General features: G+C 34.6%; 1 protein-coding gene across 4 annotated transcripts in view; it reads left to right on the forward strand.

Moving 5' to 3' along the window:
* The window catches only part of NEK1 (NIMA related kinase 1), a 242,131-nt gene that overhangs the window by 203,703 nt on the left and 14,232 nt on the right, over nucleotides 1-24,196 (forward strand). For all 4 annotated transcript variants that reach the window (XM_043565808.1, XM_043565817.1, XM_043565825.1 and 1 more), the window contains 4 exons: nucleotides 7,233-7,384; nucleotides 10,818-11,026; nucleotides 12,733-12,863; nucleotides 13,141-13,273. In XM_043565808.1, the coding sequence (XP_043421743.1) occupies nucleotides 7,233-7,384; nucleotides 10,818-11,026; nucleotides 12,733-12,863; nucleotides 13,141-13,273 (625 nt within the window). The remainder of the gene's footprint in view (nucleotides 1-7,232; nucleotides 7,385-10,817; nucleotides 11,027-12,732; nucleotides 12,864-13,140; nucleotides 13,274-24,196) is intronic.

Raw genomic sequence — 24,196 nt, forward strand, 5'->3', positions numbered from 1 at the left:
ACATATTTTGTTATATTACGTTTTATATGTGTAATTTTTACATTTATAAAACTTTTTGCCAAAATGGATTATTAGGCATATTTTTTGTAACCTGCTTTTCTGTTTAATAATAATTATAAAATTATTACAAATGTTACTATTGAAAACTATATTATTATAAAAATTGCATTTTGTCATGGGCACCTGAATTGCTCAGTCTGTTGAGTGACCAACCCTTAATTTTGGCTCAGGTCATGATCTCCAGGTTCATGAGATTGAGCCCCATGTTGGGCTCTTTACTGACAATGCAAAGCCTGGTTGGGGTTCTCCCTCTTTCTGTCTCTCTGTCCCTTCACCACTCATGTGTGCTTTTTCTCTTTCTCAAAATAAATACATAAGCATTTTTAGAAAATAACATTTTGCCATGTTGTCAAATAATCTCTCATATCATCTATAATGACCATAAATTCCATTGTGCTGCTATGCTATATATAATTTTTTAAACTAATCTATTTTTATTGCTGGGCCTTAACTACCTACCTGTGTATCTTTGACAATAGCCACAGTTATTTTCATAAAGTAAATTTCTGTAAGTAGAGTTCAAAAGTTTATATTGTATACCGCCTATTTTCCCTTTAAGAAATAGCTTATTATGGGGTCGCCTGGGTGGCTCAGTTGGTTAAGCCTCTGACTTTGACTCAGGTCATGATCTCACAGTTCGTGAGTTTGAGCCCCACATTGGGCTTTCTGCTGCCAGTGCAGAGCCTGCATGGGATCCTCTGTCTTCTTCTTTCTACCCCTCCGCCACTTGTGCTCGCTCACTTTCTCTCTCTCTCTCTCTCTCTCTCTCTCTCTCTCTCTCTCTCACACACACACACACACACACACACACAAATAAAATAAACATTAAAAAGTAGCTAATAATACCTCAATAGTATATGAGAGTCTGTACTCTAAAGAGCACCGACTGTTATCATTCACTTAAAAATTGTGTATTTAATGAATGAGTGATGGTATTTTTAAAATTTGTGTTTCTGTGTTTGCCACTGATGTTGGACATTTTTTATATGTTTAGGTCTGTATAGGAATGAATTGCCTGAATTCTTTCATCCTTGGCTGTTTTTTAAATATGTCATTTTGATTTTCAATTTAGTTTTCCATTTGGATATGTTTTTACTTTATGGAGTGTTGTCTTAATCTTATTTTAAATGTAGAGAGTGCTAAATTCCCTTACTTGTCTAATAGCATTCAAACTTTCAAAGATGTAAACTATGAAAACAAATGTTATGATCTTCATAGTTAGAGAATAAGGCCTACTTGTGGAACAGAGAAGGATTATCATGTAATTCATACACTTTCCTTTCTAGTAAAGGTGTGTAGCTAATTGTCTTTAGCCTAGAGATTTTTAATAATTTATTCTGTGTATAAAGTTAACATTCCTGGAGAGCTTGGGTGCTCAGTCAGTTAAGCCTCTGACTCTTGACTTTGGCTCAGGTAATGATCTCATGGTTCGTAGTTTCAAGCCCCATGTCGGGCTCTATGCTGATAGTGCAGAACCTGCTTGGGATTCTCTCTCTTTCCTTATCTCTCTGCCTCTCCCCAACTCGCATGCTCTGCCTCTCTCTCAAAATAAAGAAATAAACTTAAGAAAAAATGTTAACATTCCTTGCATAATACATTTTAATTTTTTATTTTCTTTCATGACCTTAGTTCAGCCTTAGTAGTTCTATAGAAGTACTTGCTTCGGAAGTAAGCACAACAAAATAGATTTCATGTAGGGGAATGACTGTAAGAGGAAGGGCAAGAAAGAACCCTAGAAAGCCAAAGCAGTTTGTAACCATTTAAGGCAAGGAGAGAAGGCCATACCTCCCTATTCCTTAAATCTTTGAGGTCATGAGAGTTCATCACTGGACCCAAATAGTAAATACTTGGTGTTCATAATAGTCACCTTGAAATGTGGAGAAAAAGTAAAATTTATTTTGAAACGTATAGATAATCTGTCTACTAAGTGAAATAATTTGAGCTCTTAACAAGGATTTTTGTTAAAAGTCTTTTTTAAAAATGTTAATTATGCTACTTACCTTTTTTTAATGTTTATTTTTGAGAGGGAGAGAGAGTGCGTGCACGATTGTGTACAAGGCAGGGAGAGACAGAGAGAGAGAGACAGAGAGAGAGGGAGAGAGAGAGAGAGAGGCAGAGAGAGAGGGAGAGAGAGAGAGAGAGAGACAGAGAGAGAGGGAGAGAGAGAGAAAGACAGAGAGAGAGACAGAGAGAGAGAGAGAGAGAGAGAGAGAGAGAGAGAGAGAGAGAATCCCAAGCAGGCTCCACACTCAGCAAAGAGCCTGACCCTGGGTTCAGTCTGATGATCACGAGATTATGACCTGAACCAAGATCAAGTTGGATGCTTAACAGACTGAGCCACCCAGGCAACCCTGTGGTTTTTTATTATTATTATTAAAGGAAATTCTCCTTGTACTTTGAATCCTAACCTCTCTCACCTTCTCAAGGATTAACTCCTTTACTTTGGTCACACTTGTATCAACTTTTTCCTCTATAGTAGATCATTTCCTCAACATACATGTTCTTGTAAGTCCCATCATAATTAGCAAACTTCTCTTGACAACATGTCCTTCTCCAGCTACCACCCCTTTTCTCTGTTCCCTTTACAACCAAACATCTTCAATATGTTGTATCTTTGCAGTCTCCACTTCCAAATACATTCCAATATGACTTTCATCCCACTCCTCCATTAAAACTGCTCTTGTCAAATTAGTTACTAATACATTGCCAAATTCCCTGTACCTTTTCTGTCATCTTTCTTGATTTTTTTCTTCCAACAGAGTTGATATACACTTTATTTGTAAAATCATTTTTATATCTTGGCTTGCTTTATATCACATTTTCCTCGGCGCTCATGAATCACCCTTTAGTCTCCTTTACTGGTGGCTTCTACTCTAACAGATCTCCTTAAAAGAATGTGTATTCTATCATTGTGTGGAATGTTTTGTAAATGTCAAGAATTAAGTCAAATTGGTTGCTAGTGTTGTTCAAGTCTTCTTTATCTTCTATTTTGTCTAGTTGTATCATTTGATGAGAAAAGATTGAAAAAACTATACTTGCATAATTGTCTTTTCATTTGTGTCTATTTTTGTTCCATGTATTTTGAAACTTTGCTCTTGAGTGAATAAAAATTCAGTATTGCTATCTTCTAGATATTGAATTGATAGGTTTATTGTTATGAAGTGTCCCTTTTTGTTTGATAGTGGTGTCCTTGCTAATTGTCTTTCTACTTATTTATCAATTACTGAGAAAGGAGTGTTAAAATTTCCAGTCAATTTAATGCATGTTAATAATCTTTATATAGTCTTTAAAAATTGACCTCTTTAATCGTTATGAAATGACTCTCTTTATTCTTGGTCATATCACTTTGTTCTGGAATCTGTTTTGTCCAATTTTAATACAGCCATTCCAGCTTTCTGATGATTAATGTCTATGAGGTATATATATTTTACATCCTTTACTTTTAATCACACTGATTTTATATGTAAAGTGGATTTTTTGTAGCTATCATCTAGTCAAGTCTTTTTAACCAGCCTGACAGTCTCTTTTATTCAAAGTGATTAGACAATTTACTTGTTATGTAATTTTTTATATATTATTGATATGATTAATTTTAAACCTACCATTTTGCTATTTGTTTTCTATTTGTCTCATCACTTTTTCTTCTTGTATTTACTTTAATTCTCCCTTCTTTTGGATTGAGTATTTTTAGCATTTTATTTAATCTCTACTATTTGCTTTTAAAGATAGACCTTTTCAAATATTTAGTTGTAATTCTCAGTTTTCAACATACAGTTTTAGCTTTTTACAATCTTTCTTTAATATACCACTATGTTTATTTAACATATTTAACATATTTAATATACCACAGTATTTATTTAACCTATTTAACAATATACTTCCATTTCCACTCTCTTGTCTGTCCTTTTGGCATTGTTGTCGTATATATTATGTCCATATTGTTATAAACACCACAATAAATTTTTATCATTTTTGCTTTAAACATTATCTTTTACAGAAAGTAAAAAATTGAGAGTCTATATATTTACCATTTCGGACATTCTTCATTACTTTGCGTAGAATTCAGGTTTCTATCTGGTATCTATCACTTCTGCACCTTTTAAGAACTTCCTTTAACATTCTTGTGCAGCCCTGTTGGTGATGACTTTTTTTTCCTCTTTTGTTTATTTAAAAACCTTTTTGTTACACTTTCATTTTGAAAAGCTATTTCTAGTAGGTCTAGAATTATATTATCGTCTGGGTTGTATTATTTCTGACAACAAACACTGTAAATTATGTAGCTTTCATAAATTATGTAGCTTTCATATGTAGTAATAGAGTGACTTGATTTATTAAGTAAGGTAAGGTAAATTTGTAATAGTTCAAAATGAAATCATCTCAAGATGTGATCTTCTCATGCTATCACTTATATAAGAACACAGTCTAGGTTACCAAACAGAATAGTTACTTGTCCTTCCCTTTAGACCTCCCTCATTTTAGAGGATGGCGAATACAGGGTGGAGAGAGACCAGATGTGTTCCACCAATAGTTTTCTGATCTGTGAGTAGAGTGGAAAACTAATCTCTATAAAAATATTAAGAATTTCTTTACTCATTATAGCAAATGGAGAGTGGGGGGGGGGGATATTGATGTGTAATTCACCAATAGCATATATGTCTTAAATGTCTTGTTTTAATTTGCTAAAATATCAATTATTATATAATGTCTATAATTTTTGCCTTTGCTAAATGTTCATAATTTTTTAATGTTTTAGATCCACTTTTCACCTGGTTTATGGGTTGAAGTGAGGATATATTTGTAGAAGCTATTTTTAAGAAACAGTGTTACAGTTTAATTTTAGTATGCAGAAGTTAAATATGTTCGTTATAATCCATTCTGTACTATAACCAGAGTATCGCTAATTCATAATTTTAATTGAAAAATACTACAGATGAAACTGTGAGTTGACAGAATTCTTTTAAGTAGAATTATATGTGGATTTCTATTATTAGTATACTTACTACTTAATTTATTCACTATCTTATGTGGTTCTCTTCATTTTTGAGAAAAAGAACTTAACCAACAAACAAAAACATCTAAAAAAATCTGTCAAAGAAGACTGTGAACATAAAGGTTTTCAATATAGGATAGATAAGCTGTTGGATTGAAGGTACATAGATCTATTCCAGGAGGAAAGTTGTGAAATTACATACCTCTTAAAATTTCTAACTGTGTTATGTTACATTAAGTTAGGAAAATTATTTTTTTAATGTTTATTTTTGAGAGAGAGAGAGACAGTGTGAACGGGGGAGGGGCAGAGAGAGGGAGACACAGAATCCGAAGCAGGCTTCAGTCTCTGAACTTTCTTTCTTTCTTTTTTTTTTTTTTAACTTTTTAACGTTTATTTATTTTTGAGACAGAGAGAGACAGAGCATGAACGGGGGAGGGGCAGAGAGAGAGGGAGACACAGAATCGGAAGCAGGGTCCAGGCTCTGAGCCATCAGCCCAGAGCCCAACGCGGGGCTCGAACTCACCAACCATGAGATCGTGACCTGAGCTGAAGTCGGAGGCTTAACCGACTGAGCCACCCAGGCGCCCCTGGGCTCTTAACTTTCAGCACAATGCTGGATGCGGGGCTCAAACCTGTGAACCAGGAGATCATGACCTGAGCTGAAGTCACATGCTTAAACAATTGAGCCGCCCAGGCTCCCATATTAGGAAAATTATTTTAACTAGTGAAAGGAATAAACTAGAATTGAGACTATTTTACCAGAGTTAAAATTTATCTCAGTCTAAAAAATACCGCATCTTTATGTCGAGTCCCCTTGAATTTAGGTATATAATGCATATATGCTGTATCTATCTAGAGAAACTGTTACTGTATGCATATTTTGCATGCCGCTGGTTTATAATATACAGGGTTCAAACCATTAAAATAATAAACAAGTCAAGCATAAATTCTGCTGACAGTGAGAGATTCAGAAAAAGAAATACTTTCAGTACCATTATTAAGTGCTTTGACAAGCAACGTATCTTACCATCTTGTAGTTCATAACCATTTTTTTCAAGTGCTGTAATATGTAAATTATGTTCAAGTAATGGAAATCTATCCTTTTTTTATTCTCAAAAACAGATTGTACCAATAAAATTGGCGACGAATATAAATTTTCATTAATATGCTAAACATTGTGTTTTCTTCACAGCCTCCAATCTGGTGTAGATTCTTACCAGGGCCTTAGGAGTTATGTTTCAAATCTCACAGACTCCTTTAGGGTTATTAACCCAACTCTGAGACTTATATATTTAGATATTTGTTTCATTGCTCTGTCTATCCATCATATTCTAACTGCTGTTAGGTTAGTGGCCAGAGGCTATTTCTATTATTTCTGGTCTTATGCAAACAAGCTCAAATTTTAAATACCTCAACTGTGCATTTTTTCTTAAGTCAGTTTCTTCTCACGTGATCTCACATGATTTTCAGTATGAACATCAAGTACCTGCCTTTCTAGCCTTGCCTTCTTGTAGGAAAGGCTCTATTTACAGTCCATTGTTCAGAGAAGCCATGTTAGGTTTTTGTTTGTTTTGTTTTTTGTTTGTTTGTTTGTTTTGCACTAATGTGAAGTTCCTTGTTTAACCAATGTGGCCCAGCCAACAGCTCCTAGGATAAATGATACAAAGGGCCACCAATTTATGTGTGATGGTGCTTTGCCAAGCTTCAAACTAACTCAGTCCAGGATTTGGGAAAGATATACGGGGAGGATTGGCCATGGGAAAGTGTGAGAGGAAGACTTAGCAGAGATACAGTAAAAGAGTGACAGTATAGGTCCTGAATGAGAAGGAGCAAATTAGCAGGTTCTGGCACTGCCTGATTTCTGACAGATTTCTAATTCCATTCCCTGGGCATGCCCCAAGTAAGCACCTCTCCCTGCCTTTGAACGATGACTTAAGTGCATCCTTGTGTGTTGAAACCCAGGCATAACTTGAAAATTTAGTTTCCTCACTGAAAAAAATACAGAGCTGAAATTCAAGAGAATTAGGTTCTAACCTTGGACAAGTCACCTCTGGAGCTTCTAGCTCTAAATATATGATATAAAAATAAAAAATTAGTATTAGCTCTAACTTTCTAATTTTTTTATCTCATTTTTATTTTCTAATGATCTCACTCCTACTAAGAAGTCTGTTAACTTTTTTAGATGTTGAGGACATGTTCACTTCCAGATCTCTCAAAATTGTTCAGAACACTGATGGATGTTCCCACTGTAGGAGATGTATGTCAAGACAATCTTGAAATAGATGAAATTGAAGATGAGCATATTAAAGAAGGACCTTCTGATTCTGAAGACATGTGAGCATGATGTCATTAACAAATACTAGCACTAACAGAATTTTTGAGTTTATAGGAGTTCTAGAGATGTGACTCACCTAGGCAGTTTTAAAAAATGATCTATAACTGATTTTTTCACTACTTCTTTACCTTTATACAGCATTTTTAAAGTACAGTCATGCAAGTTTTGACATGTATAGTTGCCTCTAAGTAATATAATGACTTACTCTCACTTTGAAGAATATAAGAAAATGATTTCTATGTGTGCTCTCTGTCTTATTCACTATTGAACATGTAGGACCTTGACTTGGCCATGGGGTACATGTGTAATAAATTTTGCTTAAATGAATGAATATTAGGGTGATGATTATTTAACAGTTTAATGCCACATGATACAGGGATTGAAGTGGGAAATTGTGAAATATGTACTATTCTACAGTTCACCAGGGAAAAGACCAGAAAGCCTTTATATCTCTCTCCTGCCATGTATGATTTCAAAACTATGGCAGTGGAGAGTTAGCAGGTAGACTAGTTGTTTTATTTGCATATGTATGTGCACATACATTTAATTGCTTTCCCAAAATTCCTTTCTTCATGATCTAGAATCCAAGAGAAATTTAACCAACACTTCTGAGAACTATGGGAAGTGATAGCCCCTTAGACAGTAATCTTTTTCCATCCTCTTTGCAACAAGTAAGACCTCCTATGTTACTCTGCACTGTCAGTGCGGAGCTTGATGCAGGACTTGATCTCAAAAACCATGAATGATATCATGACCTGAGCAGAAACCAAGAGTCGGTTGCCCAACCAACTGAACCACCTAGGTGTCTCTAAAATCACCATTGTTTTAATCTGACTGCCACAATAGCTTGTTTGTGACTTGTGTTCTTTTAACTACTAGCTGATGACAGAATTTTAAAATTTAAGGGGCGCCTGGGTGGCGCAGTCGGTTAAGCGTCCGACTTCGGCCAGGTCACGATCTCGCGGTCCGTGAGTTCGAGCCCCGCGTCGGGCTCTGGGCTGATGGCTCAGAGCCTGGAGCCTGTTTCAGATTCTGTGTCTCCCTCTCTCTCTGCCCCTCCCCCGTTCATGCTCTGTCTCTCTCTGTCCCAAAAATAAATAAACGTTGAAAAAAAAAATTAAAAAAAAAAAAATTTAAGTTAGAAGCTTTTAATATTAATTTAAAATTTTGAAAACCAAGTTAAAAAAATAAAATAAAAAATTGAAAACTAAGCTATTTTTTTATTTTTTAAAGATATTTATTTATTTATTTATTTATTTATTTATTTATTTATTTTCAATATATGAAGTTTATTGTCAAATTGGTTTCCATACAACACCCAGTGCTCATCCCAAAAGGTGCCCTCCTCGATACCCATCACCCACCCTCCCACCCCCCATCAACCCTCAGTTTGTTCTCAGTTTTTAAGAGTCTCTTATTGCTTTGGCTCTCTTCCACTCTAACCTCTTTTTTTTTTTCCTTCCCCTCCCCCATGGGTTTCTGTTAAGTTTCTCAGGATCCACATAAGAGTGAAACCATATGGTGTCTGTCTTTCTCTGTATGGCTTATTTCACTTAGTGTAACACTCTCCAGTTCCATCCATGTTGCTACAAAGGGCCATATTTCATTCTTTCTCATTGCCACGTAGTACTCCATTGTGTATATAAACCACAATTTCTTTATCCTTTCATCAGTTGATGGACATTTAGGCTGTTTCCATAATTTGACTATTCTTGAGAGTGCTGAACTAAGCTATTTTTAAAAGTAGGTTAGTGCATACCAGGAAATTTCACTTAATGTTTTCCTTGGGAAAAAAACATTTCTTTTTGTTGTTATTCAAACTTCACTCAAGGTCATATAATAAGAAAATCTAAAAAGTGAATTCAGGGCCACATTTAAAAATATATATAAGACAAATTTTTGAGTGCTTCTTCCAAAAAAGATGTTAGTCTTATACTTTTCTTATAATGGCAGACTTAGCAGGCCCACTGACTTTTAATACCATCTGTGGAGGGTACTAATTCCTCCAGGCTGGCCACTAGAAGATTTAATCAACAGATTAATGTTTACTCATTGTTACAATGGTACATAGTGGATGTGCATGCTATGTTAGTCTTTTAATTAAATACTAAGTTAAATGAAAATAGTAGGATGAGCCAAAAGATTAGATATACTCTCTTTCTCGTTCTAATGAGGTGCTATGCTTTTCTATACCTGCTACAAAGTGTAGAAGTTTGTACACATAAATAAAAACTAAAGATATTTCTACATTAAAAGATTATTTTCTTTTTCCATTAATGGAAAATTTATTTAAGATCTTGCATAATACCATTTATATTTTAGCTCTTCAGTAAATACTTGTTTATTTGATTGGAATCTAAACTTAAATCAGCTTTTCTAGTGGATGAAATCCTCAACGTGGGTACATAACCTCTTTCAGAAGATCTCATATATCTAAGAGGCAAATCATAAGAGAAATAAAGTCAGTGAGTATGTTTTGGGGGTATTATAGAAGTGGTGAGATTTCAATCCTTTCTGTGCTATTTATTGACTGTGCAGTTGAGTGTATAGCCTTGTGCAAGACATATAAGCACTTTGATTCAGTTTCCATGTCTCTAAAGTGAGTTATATGTAGGTAAAATTTTAGTAATAGAATAAAACTGAATAAATAAACTAAATAGAATAAACTAAAGTACTATATAAAAGTAAGGTATTATTGGCCTAAATTAATTAGTTCCAGCATCTTTAATCCCATGAAAATAAAATTAATATCTTGAGCAATGCCTTGGAAATAAGATAATCTAGCAAAGATTATTATGGTTAATATATTCTAATTATGTGGTAAAGTTTACTTGCTATGTATTTTAGAAATGTTTTCAAGGATAAACATGTAAAGATAAGATTTCTGGTGACTATTTTTATTCACTAGATCATCCTGTGAACCTGAATGTAAAATTCCATAAGTATTTTCATTTCTAAAAGTTCAAATGTCCAATGAATGTTTATATGAAAAGCCTTTCATATAGGATACTACCATTATACATCCATGTGAATATTCTGCTGAATTTTCAAAATTACATAGAAGAAAAATATTTGAATATTAAGTATTTTTTTTGAAAGCAAGTGAAAAATCTCTTTAGTCTGGCCTTTTAAAACACTGAAACATTCTTTCAAAATTTAAGCAGTGAATAACATTGACAGTTTTATAATTCTCTTTCGGCACTCAGGATCACACAAGTCATCTTCGGGCTTATGTATTCCAGAATATGTACCATGTGCTGTATTTTATAATTGTATCAGTCCTCATTTACTTTTACCTATGTAGGTTTTTTCAGATTTCTTTTTATCCACTATTAGTACTTTTAAGTAGAAAGGAGCACATGTAAATTGAAGTAAAATTTCAAAATAAGGTAACATTTTGGTAACGTTTACTTTAATCTTTCAAAATTTCAGTGTATTTGAAGAAACTGACACAGATTTACAGGAGCTTCAGGCCTCTATGGAACAGTTACTTAGGGAACAACCTGGAGAAGAATACAGTGAGGAGGAAGAATCCATCTTAAAAAACAGTGACATAGAGCAGACTGCAAATGGGACAGATGTAGCAGATGAGGATGACAATCCCAGCAGTGAAAGTGCCCTAAATGAAGAATGGCATTCGGGTACGTGCTCATGATCATGGACCTTTCTTTTTCAGTGTATACAATTATTTCAAGTAGAATATATTTTTCTGTTATCTGATACGAACCATTTCCAACTTTAAATAAAACTGAAGTATGCTTCTGTGTCTCTGACTTTATTCATGCCTTTTCTTCTCACACAAATGTCCATATACATTTGTTCCATTTCTTTCCCGTTAAATTTTAGAAATAATTTTGAAGCAGGGTGCCTGGGTGGCTCAGTTGGTTAAGTGTCTGACTCTTGATCTAGGCTCAGGTCATGATCTCACGGGTTCGTGAGTACGAGCCCCACATCGGGCTCTGTGCTGACGGTGCAGAGCCTGCTTGGGATTTTGTCTCTCCCTCTCTCTGCCTCTTCCCAGCTTGCACTCTCTTGTCTCTCTCAAAATAAATAAATTTTAAAAAAGAAGAAATGCTTTTGAAGCATTTTCATTGTTTTCTTATCTTCCTTGACTTATTTTTCTAGTACTAAAGATAATAGCCTAGTTTTCTAGCACTTTATATTTTACAAAGAGCTTCCACATACAGTGGTTAACCAGCAAGGCTAATACTAAAAACAGTTTTTAAAACGTTGACACTTTTTTTTTAAATTGTTGTTTGTTGATAGCATTACCCCCAAGATACATAGAAAATCTGTGTAATCAAGAACTGTATTATGTTTATTTGGGAAGAAGAGCTAATGTGAAAAGGAACAATTCTTCAGTAATTTTGTCTTTTACTAGACTATTTCCAAGTGTCTTGGACATATACATGACATAAAACATAGATAGCATTTGTATTTTCTAAGTGCTTTACTAAAGTTTTATGATATGTGGCATAAGTCATCTGCCTCCTGCGTGCTTTTTCATGCTTTGGCCCATGTTTAATATCAACTTTTTAAAAACAGTAGTTAGGGTTGGTTGCCTCAGTACAGAACATATGGGTATGCTTTTTTCATTTTTTACTCAGTTAGAATGTTTTTATTCTAGTTTACTGTTTATGTCTATAAAAGATTCCCAAAGTAACATTCCTCTTTTTTTTTTTTAAGTTTGTTTTTATTTGTTTTTGAGAGAGAGAGAGACCATGTGTGCACACCAGCAAGGGAGGGGGAGATAGAGAAGGAGAGAAGGAATCTCCAGTAGTCTCCACGCTGTCAGCACAGAGCCCAGTGTAACGCTCGATGCAGGGCTCAATTGCACCAACTGTGAGATCATGACCTGAGTCGAGATCAAGAGTGGAACTCTAACTGACTGAGCCACCCAGGTGCCCCATCCCAAAGTAACTTTCTTGTTCAGACAGATTTACAGGGGCGCCTGGGTGGCTCAGCCGGTTGAGCATCCGACTTTGGCTCAGGTCATGATCTCGCGGTCCGTGAGTTCGAGCCCCGTGTCGGGCTCTGTGCTGACTGCTCAGAGGCTCCAGGCTCTGTGTCTCCCTCTCTCTCTGACCCTCCCCCATTCATGCTCTGTCTCTCTCTGTCTCAAAAATAAACGTTAAAAAAAATTAAAAAAAAAAAGATTTACATATACACTGATTTCCTATATAAATGGCAATAATTATAATGATAAAATCTTTATAGTGAAAGTACAAGTAGTCTGTTTCAGTGACCTCACTCAGTTGTGAAAAAGAATTTTAGTCTGTTAGGGTAAGAATTATTTTATTCATTCTTTTTAGTCTTAAAACATCTTCTTTTTATTTCTGCATTTTAGATAACAGTGATGGTGAGATTACTAGTGAATGTGAATATGATAGCGTCTTTAATCATTTAGAGGAACTGAGACTTCACCTGGAGCAGGAAATAGGCTTTGAAAAATTCTTTGAGGTTTATGAGAAGATAAAGGTAAGTAAAATGTCAATTAAAACATTTAACTTTGGGTCACCTGGCTGGCTCAGTTGATAGAGCATCTGACTCTTGACCTCAGGGTCATGAGTGCAAGCCCCATGTTGGGCATGGAGCCTATTTAAGAAAAAATTTAACTTTGAAATATGCTCTTTTTGGATTACTAGTGAAATGTCAGTGATATTTATAGGTCAATAGATTTATCATAAATAATAAAGTTTCCAATTAGAGAAAGTTAATATTCAAGCATTAATTTATATTTGGAAATTTGGTATAGGCTATTCATGAAGATGAAGATGAAAATATTGAGATTTGTTCAACAATAGTTCAGAATATTTTAGGAAATGAACATGAACATCTTTATGCCAAGATTCTTCATTTAGTCATGGCAGATGGAGCCTATCAAGAAGGTAAGATTTCCTCAGTCTATTTTAAGTAAATGTGCAAAAAACAGGATGTAAATTACTGAGCTTTTATCACATGCATTTTGGTGAAATCTATATTGGAATCATATGCAGTACTTATGAGCAATTATAAAATTAACCATGTCATATACTGTTACTGATTCTACCATATTTTCATTGACTTAAGTCCTTTAGGTCCATATTTTTACTTAATTTATAAGTAACATTTGAATGAGATTTTTTAGAAAGACTCCTTATTGGTCAGTTCTAGAAATCAGAATGCTTTAGTAAAGCTTTAGACATACATGCTTCAGCAGTATGTACAGTTTCTCCTAATACCAAATGTAATCTCTTCCATTCACAGTAAGTGGAGTTCATTTAAAGTGGTTTATATGTAAACCATTTTTCTATTTGGAAAATATTTACTTACAGAATGACACAAAATATATTTGAATTTTATGGAAAATTATTAAAGTTAAAAATGGTGTTGCCCCTTAAATTTACTCAATTTAACCATGGAACAAGACCAGTGGTATAGTCCTAACTCTGTGACAAGCTAGTAATGTGACATTAAGTAATTTATTTGAAATTTCAGTTTCCATTGCTATAAAAGGATGATCACTATTCTAATGTACTGTGAACTGTTTTCAAAATACTTATTGAGTGCTTCTTGTAACCTAGCACTTTATTACTAATTGACATTAAACAACATAGTGTTTTATTTACATGTTGTTTACAGTTCCCTTGGGAGATGAAACCTAAGTATATGAAAGTGTAAAACTATATGTAAAAAATGCATATTCTAAAGTACTTTTCAGTGCAGTAGGAATTAGAGAAGGGAAGCTTGGATTGTGAAAAATGGAAAGAAATGTAGAGACATACTTATCAAAAAACAGAGTGAAAACTAATTGATGTGTATTAGAGTTAAAATCACCCTATCAGAAGCTTCTTGTTGTAAATAGTCTTTGTTGTAGGGCAGTGTTGAATCACTATATTGTACATCTGAAACTAATATTACACGGCATATTAACTAAAATTTAAATAAAAACTAAAAAAAACCCAAAGTAGTCTTTGTGATACTATGAAATGTTTAAAATACATAGAGGAAATCAGTGAAGATTTGTAAACTGACTAAGTGAAGATGTTTTGTAAAGTTCAATCTAGCAGCAGTATTCTGGATATCTTGGAGAGTACTGAGATTGCAAATAAGATCTTTTTTGAAACTGTAGATGTGTTTGGGCATGGGAGGGTGAATACCTGGATTTAGTGTTCATAGGAATGGAGCATCAATATTCAGCTCAGATATTTCAGAATCAGGCTTTTAATAAAAATATTTGATATTTTTATTAATCAAGTTTCCTAAAATCAAATTCAAGAATTTTTTTTTATTTTGGGAGCAACTTCACTTATTTAAGGTATAAACTTATTTATATTGACCAAAAAGCTCAGCCAAAAAAAAATGTTTTTTTTAATTTGTTAATAAAAATAAAAATCTTTTAGGGGCACCTGGGTGGCTCAGTCGGTTAAGCGTCCAACTTCAGCTCAGGTCATGATCTCAAGGTCTGTGAGTTAGAGCCCCACATCGGGCTCTGTGCTGACAGCTCAGAGCCTGGAGCCTGCTTCCGATTCTGTGTCTCCCTCTCTCTCTGACTCTCCCCCGTTCATGCTCTATCTCTCTCTGTCTCAAAAATAAACATTAAAAAATTTTTTTTTAAAATAAAAATCTTTAAAAATTTCTAATAGTTATCGTTAAATCAAAACTAGAAAATCTTAAGGTACAGTGAGTACTCTTACCATATAGCTTCAGAAACCACCGTGTCTTCATTAGTATTCTTAACAAAATAATAACTGTCAAGAAAATGTTAGGGCCATTAGCAACAAGTAATGGATTGAATATAAGCCAGTAGATAGTGCTGAATATATTCTTCAATATGATTTTCTTTAGCCCCCGTAATAATCACAAACAGGCAAAAACAAAGCAATGTGTCCTATTTATGGTGGTGCAATGAAACCTATCAATAGAAACTTAAAGGAGCTCCTTTCTTTTCATTTTTTTTTTTACTTGAGTATAGTTGACACACATGGTCATATTAGTTTCAGGTGTACAACATAACTATTTGACAAGTTTATACTTTATGCTGTGCTTACCTCAAGTATAGCTACCGTTGGTCACCAGGCAACACTACTGCAATATCACTGATTGTATTCCTTATACTGTGCCTTCTTCCTATGATTTATTCATTTAATAACTGGAAGCCTGTATTTCCCACTCCTCGTTAACCCTTTTGCGTATCCTCCCAACCCCACCCCCTTCTCTGGCAATGATCAGTTGTCTGTATTTATAAATCTGCTTCTGCTTTTTGTTTATTCATTTTTTTTTAGGTTCTACATATGAGTGAAATCATATGGTATTCCTTTTTCTCAGTCTAACTTATTTTACTTAGCAGAATACCTGTAGGTCCATCTATGTTGTCACAGAGGATACAATCTCATCCTTTTTTATGACAATGTGATATTCCAGTGTGTGTGTATGTGTGTGCACTCGTGCATACACACATCTTCCTTATCTATTCATATATCAAAAGACACTTAGGTTGCTTCCATATCTTGGCTATTGGTAATAATACTGCAATAAACATAGGGGTGCATATATATTTTCAAATTAGTGTATTCTTTTTCTTTGGGTAAAACCTATTAGTGGAGTTATTGGATCGTGTGGTATTTCTATTTGTGAGTTTTTGAGGAACCTCCATTATAGTTTTCCACAGTAGCTATGCCAGTTTACTTTCCACCAACAATGTACGAGGGTTCCTTTTGCTCCATACCCTCACCAACACTTATTATTTCCTCTCTTTTTGATACTAGCTATTCTGATGTATGTAAAGTAATATCTCATTGTGGTTCTCATTTGCATTTCTCTGATGACTAGTGATGGTGAGCATCTTTTCATGTGCCTGTCAGCCATCTGTATGTCTTCCTCAGAAAATGTCTATTCAGGTCCTTTGCCTATTTTTTAATTGGATTGCTTGATTTTTTCATGTGGGGTTATATATGTTGTTAACATATGACAGAAATGTCATTTGCAAATATCTTCTATTCATTAGGTTGCCTTTTTGTCTAGTTGATTGTGTTGTTTACTATCCAAAAGTTTGTTATTTTGATGTGGTCCTAATAGTTTATTTTTGCTTCTGTTTCCCTGCCTGAGGAGACACATCTAGAAAAATGTTACTGTGGCTGATGTCAGGGTAATTCCTTTCAGTGTTCTCTTCAAGGATTTTTATGGTTTCTGGTCTCATGTTAGGGCTTTAATCTATTTTGAATTTATTTTTGTGTATGATGTTAGAATGGATCCAGTTTCATTCATTTACATATATGTAGCTCTCCAATTTTTCCACCATTTATTGAAGAAACTGTCTTTTTCCCACTGTATATTCTTGCCTCCTTTGTCATAGATTAATTGACCATATAATTATAGGTTTATTTGTAGACTTTCTATATTCTTCCATTAATCTTTATGTCTATTTTTGTGCCAATACCATACTGTTCTGATTACTACAACTTTATAATATATCTTAAAATCTGGAATTATGATACCTGCAGCTCTGCTTTTCTTTCTTAAGATTGTTTGGCTATTAGGGGTCTTTTGTGTTTGCATACAAATTTGAGTATTCTAGTTTTATGGAAAATGCTGTTGGTATTTTGATAGGGATTGATTACATTGAATATGTAGATTGCTTTGGGTAATACAGAGCTTTTGGCATTATTAATTCTTCTAATCCATGAGCATGGAATATCTTTCCATTTGTGTCATCTTCAATTTATTTCATTGGTGTTTTATAGTTTTCAGAGTACAGGTCTTTCACTTCTTTGGTTTATTCCTAGATATTTTATTGTTTTTGGTGCAATTGTAAATGAAAGTTATTTTCTTAAATTCCCTTTCTAATACCTCATTTTTAGTGTATAGAAATGCTACTGATTTCTGGGTATTAATTTTGTATCCTGAAACTTTACTGAATTATTTATTTCATCTAGTAGTTGTTTGGTGCATTTTCCAGGTATACTATCATGTCATCTGCAAATAGTGACAATCTAACTTCTTCACCAGTTTGGATGCCTATTACTTCTTTTTCTCATCTGATTGTTGTGGCTAGGACTTTGAATATTACGTTGAATAGTAGAGGCAAGAATGGACATAACTTGTCTTGTTCCTGATATTAGACAGAAGGCTCTCAGGTTTTCACCATTGAGTATGATAGTAGCTATGGGTTTTTAATATATGTTCTTTATTATGTTGAGGTATATTCCATCTAAACCTACTTTGTTAGGAGTTTTTATCTTAAATGGGTATTGAATTTTATCAAATGGTTTTCTCCATCTATTGATGATCATATGATTTTTATCCTTTGTTTTGTTAATGTAGCATATCACATTGATTGACTTGTGAATATCAAACCATCCTTACATCCCCAGGATAAATCCCACTTGATTGTGGTAAATGATCCTTTCAATGTATTGGTGAATGCAGTTTGTTAATATTTTATTGATGATTTTTGCATCTGTGTTCATCAGGGATATTGACCTGTACTTTTCTTTTTGTGGTGTGTTTGTCTGGTTTTGGTGTCAGAGTAATGCTGGCTTTGCAGAATGTACTTGGAAGCTTTCCTCCTTCTATTTTTGGAATAGTTTGAGGAGAATAGGTATTAATTCTTCTTTAAATGTTTGGTAGAATTCACCTGTGAATCCATCTAATTCTGGACTTCTATTTTTTTGATTATCAATTCAGTTTATTAACAGTGATCTGTCTTCAGATTTTCTATTTCTTATTCAATTTTGGAAGATGGTATGTTTCTAGGAATGTATCCATTTCTTCTAGTTGTCCAATTTGTTGGCATATAATTTTTTGAATTTTTTGTAGCTTTCTTATAATCCTTTGTGTTTCTATGGTGTCATGGGTTACTTTTCTCTCATACCTGATTTTATGAATTTGGGTCTTTTCTCTTTTTTTTCTTGAGGAGTCTTGTTAAGGGTTGATCAATTTCCTTTATCTTTTCAAAGAACCAGCTCTTGGTTTCATTGATTTTTTTTTCTGTTGTTTTTTAGTCTCCATGTCATTTATTTCGGCTCTGAATTTATTATCTTCACTCTGTCTGCTCACCTTGGGATTTGTTCTTTTTCTGATTCCTTTAGGGGCAAGGTTACATTGTTTATTTAAGCTTTTTCTTGTTTCTTGATGTAGGCCTCTGTTGGTTTATTTTCTTCTTTGAACTGCTTTGGTTGTGTGTCCCAGAGATTTTGGGCCATTGTGTTTTCATTTTCATTTCATTTCATTTGTCTCCATGTATTTTTTTGTTTCTTCTTTGTTTCCTTAACCCATTGGTTTCTTTACTATCATGGTGATTAGCCTTCACATGTTTGGGTTTTTTTCCAGTTTTTATCTTTGATTTATTTCTAGTTTCATACTGTTGTGGTCAGAAAAAATGCATGGTGTAATTTCAGTTTTCTTACATTTATTAAGGGTTGTTTTGTGGCCAAACATGTAATCGATTCTGGAGAATGTTCCATGTGCATTTGAAAAGAATGTGTATTCTGTTGTTTTAGGATGAAATGTTCTATATCTATCTTTATGTCCATCTGGTTTAATGCCCTTCAAAGATGCTCTTTCCTTTTGGTTTCCTGCCTGGGTGATCTAGCTATTGATGTAAGTGGAGTGTTAAAGTCTCTTACCATTGTTATATTACCATTAATTTCTCCATTAATGTTTGCTTTATGTATTTAGGGTGCTCCAGTGTTGGTGCATGGATGTTTACTATTGTTATAGCCTCTTGTTGAATTTATCCCTTTATCGTTATGTAATGCCCTTTTTGTTTCTTGTTAACAGTCTTTGTTTTAAAGTGTGTTTTGTCTAATATAAGTATTGCTACCATGGCCTTTTTTTTTTTTTTTTCACTTCCATTTGCTTGGTAAGTGATTTTCCATCCCTTCAATTTTAGTCTATATGTGTCTTTAGGTCTGCAGTGAATCTCTTGTCAGCAGCATGTAGATGGGTCATTGGTTTTTTATCCATTCCATCACCTTATGTCTTTGATTGGACCATTTAAAGTAATCAATTGACAGATACGTACTTATTGCCATTCTGTTGTTTTTTGGTTATTTTTGTAGTTCTCTGCTACTTTCTTCTTCTCTTGCTCTCTTTGTTTTTTATTTTATTTTTATTTTTTTAATGTTTATTTTTGAGAGAGAATGTGAGCAGGAGAGGGGCAGAGAGAGGGGGACAGAGGATTTGAAGCAGGCTCTGTGCTGATAGCAGCAAGCCCCATGTGGGGCTGGAACTCACCAACTGTGAGATCATGACCTGAGCCAAAGTTGGACACTTAACCAACTGAACCATCCAGGTGCCCCTGCTCTCTTTCTTTGTGATTGATGAGTTTCTGTAGTATTATGTTTGACTTTTTTTTTTTTTGTCTTTATTTTTTGTAAATCTGTTACAGGTTTTGGGCTTGTAGTTATATAAGGATCATATATAACATCTAAGTGTATAGCAGTCTCTACTAATTTGATGATCATTTAAATTCAAACACATTCTTTTATTTTTATTTTTTAAGGTACTACATCTTTTATTTTTTATTTTTATTTAAATCAAAGTTAGTTAACATATAGTGTAATAATGGTTTTAGGAGTAGGATTTAGTGATTAATCACTGACATGTAACACTGAGTGCTCATCTCAATAAGTACCCTCCATTTGCCCATCACCCATTTAGTCTGTCCCCCCACCCAACATTCCTCCAGCAACCATCAGTTTCTTTTCTGTATTTAAGAGTGCATTTTGGTTTCCCTCACTCTGTTTTTATCTTATTTTTCTTTCTTTTCCCCTATGTTCGTCTGTTGTATTTCTTAAATTCCACATATGACTGAAATTATATATTTCTCTTTCTATGACTGACTCCACTAGCATAATACATTCTAGTTCCTTCCATGTTGTTGCAAATGGCAAGATTTTTCATTCTTTTGGATTGCTGAGTAATATTCCATTGTATATGTATACCACATCTTCTTTGTCCATTCTTCAGTTGATGGACATCTGGGTTCTTTCCTTAGTTTGGCTAGTGTTAATAATATTACTATAAACATTGCGGTGCATGTACCCCTTTGAATCTGTATTTCTGTATCCTTTGGGTAAATACTTAGTAGTGTAATTGATGGGTCATAGGGTAACTCTATTTTAACTTTTGGAGGAAACTCCATACTGTTTTCCAGAGTGGCTGCATCAGTTTGCATTCCCACCAACAGTGCAAAAATGTTTCCCTTTCTCTACATCCTTGCCAACATTTGTTGTTTCCTGAGCTGTTAATTTTAACCATTCCAACAGCTGTGAGGTGGTGTCTGTTATGTTTGATATGTATTTCCCTGATAATGAGTGATGCTGAGCATCTTTTCATGTGTCTATTAGGCATGGAAAAGTGTCTGTTCATGTCTTCTGCCCATTTTTTCATTGCATTATTTGTTTTTTGGGTATTCAGTTTGATAAGTTTTTGTATAGATTTTGAATACTAACCTTCTGTCTGATATGTCATTGTAAATATCTTCTCCCATTCCATTGGTTACCTTTTAGTTTTGTTGACAGTTACCTTCTCTGTGCAGAAGCTTCTTGTCTTCATGAGAGCCTGGTGCTTCGTTTTTGTTTTGTTTCCCTTGCCTCAGGAGACACATCTAGTAAGAAGTTGCTGTGGCTGAGGTCAAAGAGATTGCTGCCTGTGTTCTCCTCTAAGATTTTGATGGTTTCCTGTCTTACATTTAGGTCTTTCATCCCTTTTGAATTTATTTTTGTGTATGGAGTAAGAAAGTGGTCCAGGTTCATTCTTGTGCATGTCGCTGTCCAGTTTTCCCAATACCACTTGCTGAAGAATATCCTATTGGATGTTCTTTCTTGCTTTGTCAAAGGTTAGTTGTCTATACATTTGTGGATTTATTTCTGGGTTCTCTATTCTGTTCCATTGGTCTGTGTCTATTTTTGTGTCAGTACCAGGCTGTCTTGTTGATTACAGCTTTGTGATACAGCTTAAATCCAGAATCGTGATGCCTCCAGCTTTGCTTTGCTTTTTCAAGATTATTTTGGCTATTCTCGGTCTTTTCTGGTTCCATACGAATTCTACAATTGTTTGTTCTAGCTCTGTGAAGAATGCTGGTGTTATTTTGATAGGGATTACATTGAATTTGTAGACTGTTTTGGGTAGTGTAGACATGTATTTTTACTTTTGTTAAAGTTGGTTTTTTTGTTGTTTTTTTTTTTTTGAGAGAGAAAGAGACAGAGCATGAGCGGGGGAGGGGCAGAGAGAAAGGGAAGCACAGAATCCTAAGCAGGCTCCAGTCTCTGAGCTGTAGCACAGAGCCCGAGGCGGGGCTCAAACTCACAAACCGTGAGATCATGACCTGAGCTGAAGTCAGATGCTTAACTGAGCGACCCAGGTGCCCCAAAGGTACTGTGGACATTTTAACAGGATTTGTTCTTTCAGTCCATGAGCATGGAGTGTTTTTCCATTTCCTTGCATCTTCTTCAATAAGCTTTCTATAGTTTTCAGCATACAGATCTTTTGCCTCTTTGGTTGGGTTTATTCCTAGGTATTTTATGGTTTTGGGTGCAATTGTAAATGGGATCACTTCATTGATTTCTCTTTCTGCTGCTTCATTATTGGTGTATAGAAATGACACAGATTTCTGTACATGATTGTATATCCTGCAACTTTGCTGAATTCATGTACCAGTTCTAGCAGTTTTTGGTGGAGTCTTTCAGGTTTTCCACATATAGTATTGTGGCATTTGCGAAGAGCGAAAGTTTGACTTTTTCCTTGCCAATTTGGATGCCTTTTATTTCTTTTTGTTGTTTGATTGTTGAGGCTTGGACTTCCAGTACTGTGTTGAACAACAATAATAAAAGTACACATCCCTGTTGTGTTCCTGACCTTAGGGGGAAAGCTCTCAGTTTTTCCCCATTCAGGGTGATATTAGCTGTGGGTCTTTTATATATGGCCTTTATTGTCTTGAAGTGTGATCCTTGTATCCCTATTTTCTTGAGGGCTTTTGTCAAGAAAGAATGCTGTATTTCATCAAATGCTTTTTCTGCATTTGTTGAGAGATCTTGGTTCTTATCCTTTCTTTTATTAATGTGATGTATCATGTTGATTGATTTGCAGACATTGAACCACTCCTGCAGCCCAGAAAAAAAATCACACTTGATCGTGGGGAATAATTCTTTTAGTGTATTGTTGGATTCGATTTTCTAGTATCTTGTTGAGAATTTTTGCATCCATGTTCATCAGGTAAATTGGTCTGTAATTCTTTTTAGTGAAGTCTTTATCTGGTTTTGGAATGAAGGTAATGCTGGCTTCACAGAGTGAGTTTGGAAGTTTTCCTTCCATTTCTGTTTTTTGTTTTTTGGGTTTTGGTTTTTTTTCATTAACATCTTCAAAAGAATAGGTATTAACTCTTCTTTAAATGTTTGGTAGAATTCCCCTGGGAAGCCATCTGATCCTAGACTCTTGTTGGGAGATTTTTTTATTACTGATTCAATTTCTTTACTGGTTTTGGGTCTATTCAAATTTTCTATTTCCTCCTGTTTCATTTTGGATAGTTTATATGTTTCTAGGAATTTGCCCATTTCTTCCAGATTGCCCAATTTGTTAGTATATAATTGCTCATAATATCCTGTTATTATTATTGGTGTTTCTGCAGTGTTGGTTGTCATCTCTCCTTTCTCATTTGTGATTTTATGTATTTCGGTCCTTTCCTTTTAAATAACGTTGGCTACGTGTTTATCCATTTTAATTCTTTCAAAGAACTAGCTCCTGGTCTCATTGATTTGTTTCTACTGTTTCTACCGATTTCTGCTCTAATCTTTATTATTTCCCTTTCTCTGCTGGTTTTAGGCTTCATTTGATGTTCTTTTCCCAGCTTCTTTAGTTGCAAGGTTGGGTTGTATATTTGAGAGCTTTCTTCCTTCTTTAAGAAGGCCTGGATATACTTCCCTCTTATGACCACCTTTGCTGCATCCCAGAGGTTTTGGACTGTCTTGTTTTCATTTCCATGTACTTTTAAATTTCCTCTTTAATTTCTTGGTTCACCATTCATTCTTTAGTAGGATGTTTTTTAATCTCCAAGTATTTGTGGTCTTTCCAAATTTTTTTCTTGTGGTTGATTTCATGTTTCATAGCGTTGTAGTCTGAAAATGTGCATGGTATGATCTTAATCTTTTTGTACGTGTTGAGGGCTGATTTGTGACCCAGACTGTGATCTATTCTGGAGAATGTCCCATGCGCACTCAAGACAGATGTGTACTTTGCTGATTTAGGATGAAATGTTCTGATTATATCTGTTAAGTCCATCCAGTCCAGCGTGTCATTCAAAGCCATTGTTTTCTTGTTGGTTTTCTGCTTAGATCTGTCCATTGTTGTAAGTGGGGTGTTAAAGTCCCCTACTATTATTGTATTATTATGAATGAGTTTCTTTATGTTTGTAATTAATTGTTTTATATATTTGGGATCTTTCAAGTTGGGGGCATAAATATTTATAATTGTTAGGTCTTCTTGGTAGATAGACCCCTTAATTATGGTATAATTCCCTTCATCTCCTGTTACAGTCTTTGTTTTAAAGTCTTATTTGTCTGATATAAGTATGGCTATTCTGGCTTTCTCTTTTTGGGGAGGAGAGCACAAGTAGGGGTGGAGCAGAGAGAGAGAGAATCCAAAGTGGGCTCTGTGCTGACGGGCTCACAGCAGCAAGCCCGATGTGGAGCTCTAACTCGGGAACCGCAAGGTCATGAACTGAGCCAAAGTCAGACACTCAAAGACTAAGCCACCCAGGTGCCTCTGGCTTTCTTTTGACATTCATTAGCATGATCGATGGTTCTCCATCCCCTTATTTTCATTCGTCAGGT

The sequence above is a fragment of the Prionailurus bengalensis genome, chromosome B1 (genome assembly GCF_016509475.1).
Source record: "Prionailurus bengalensis isolate Pbe53 chromosome B1, Fcat_Pben_1.1_paternal_pri, whole genome shotgun sequence".
Lineage (NCBI taxonomy): Eukaryota > Metazoa > Chordata > Mammalia > Carnivora > Felidae > Prionailurus > Prionailurus bengalensis.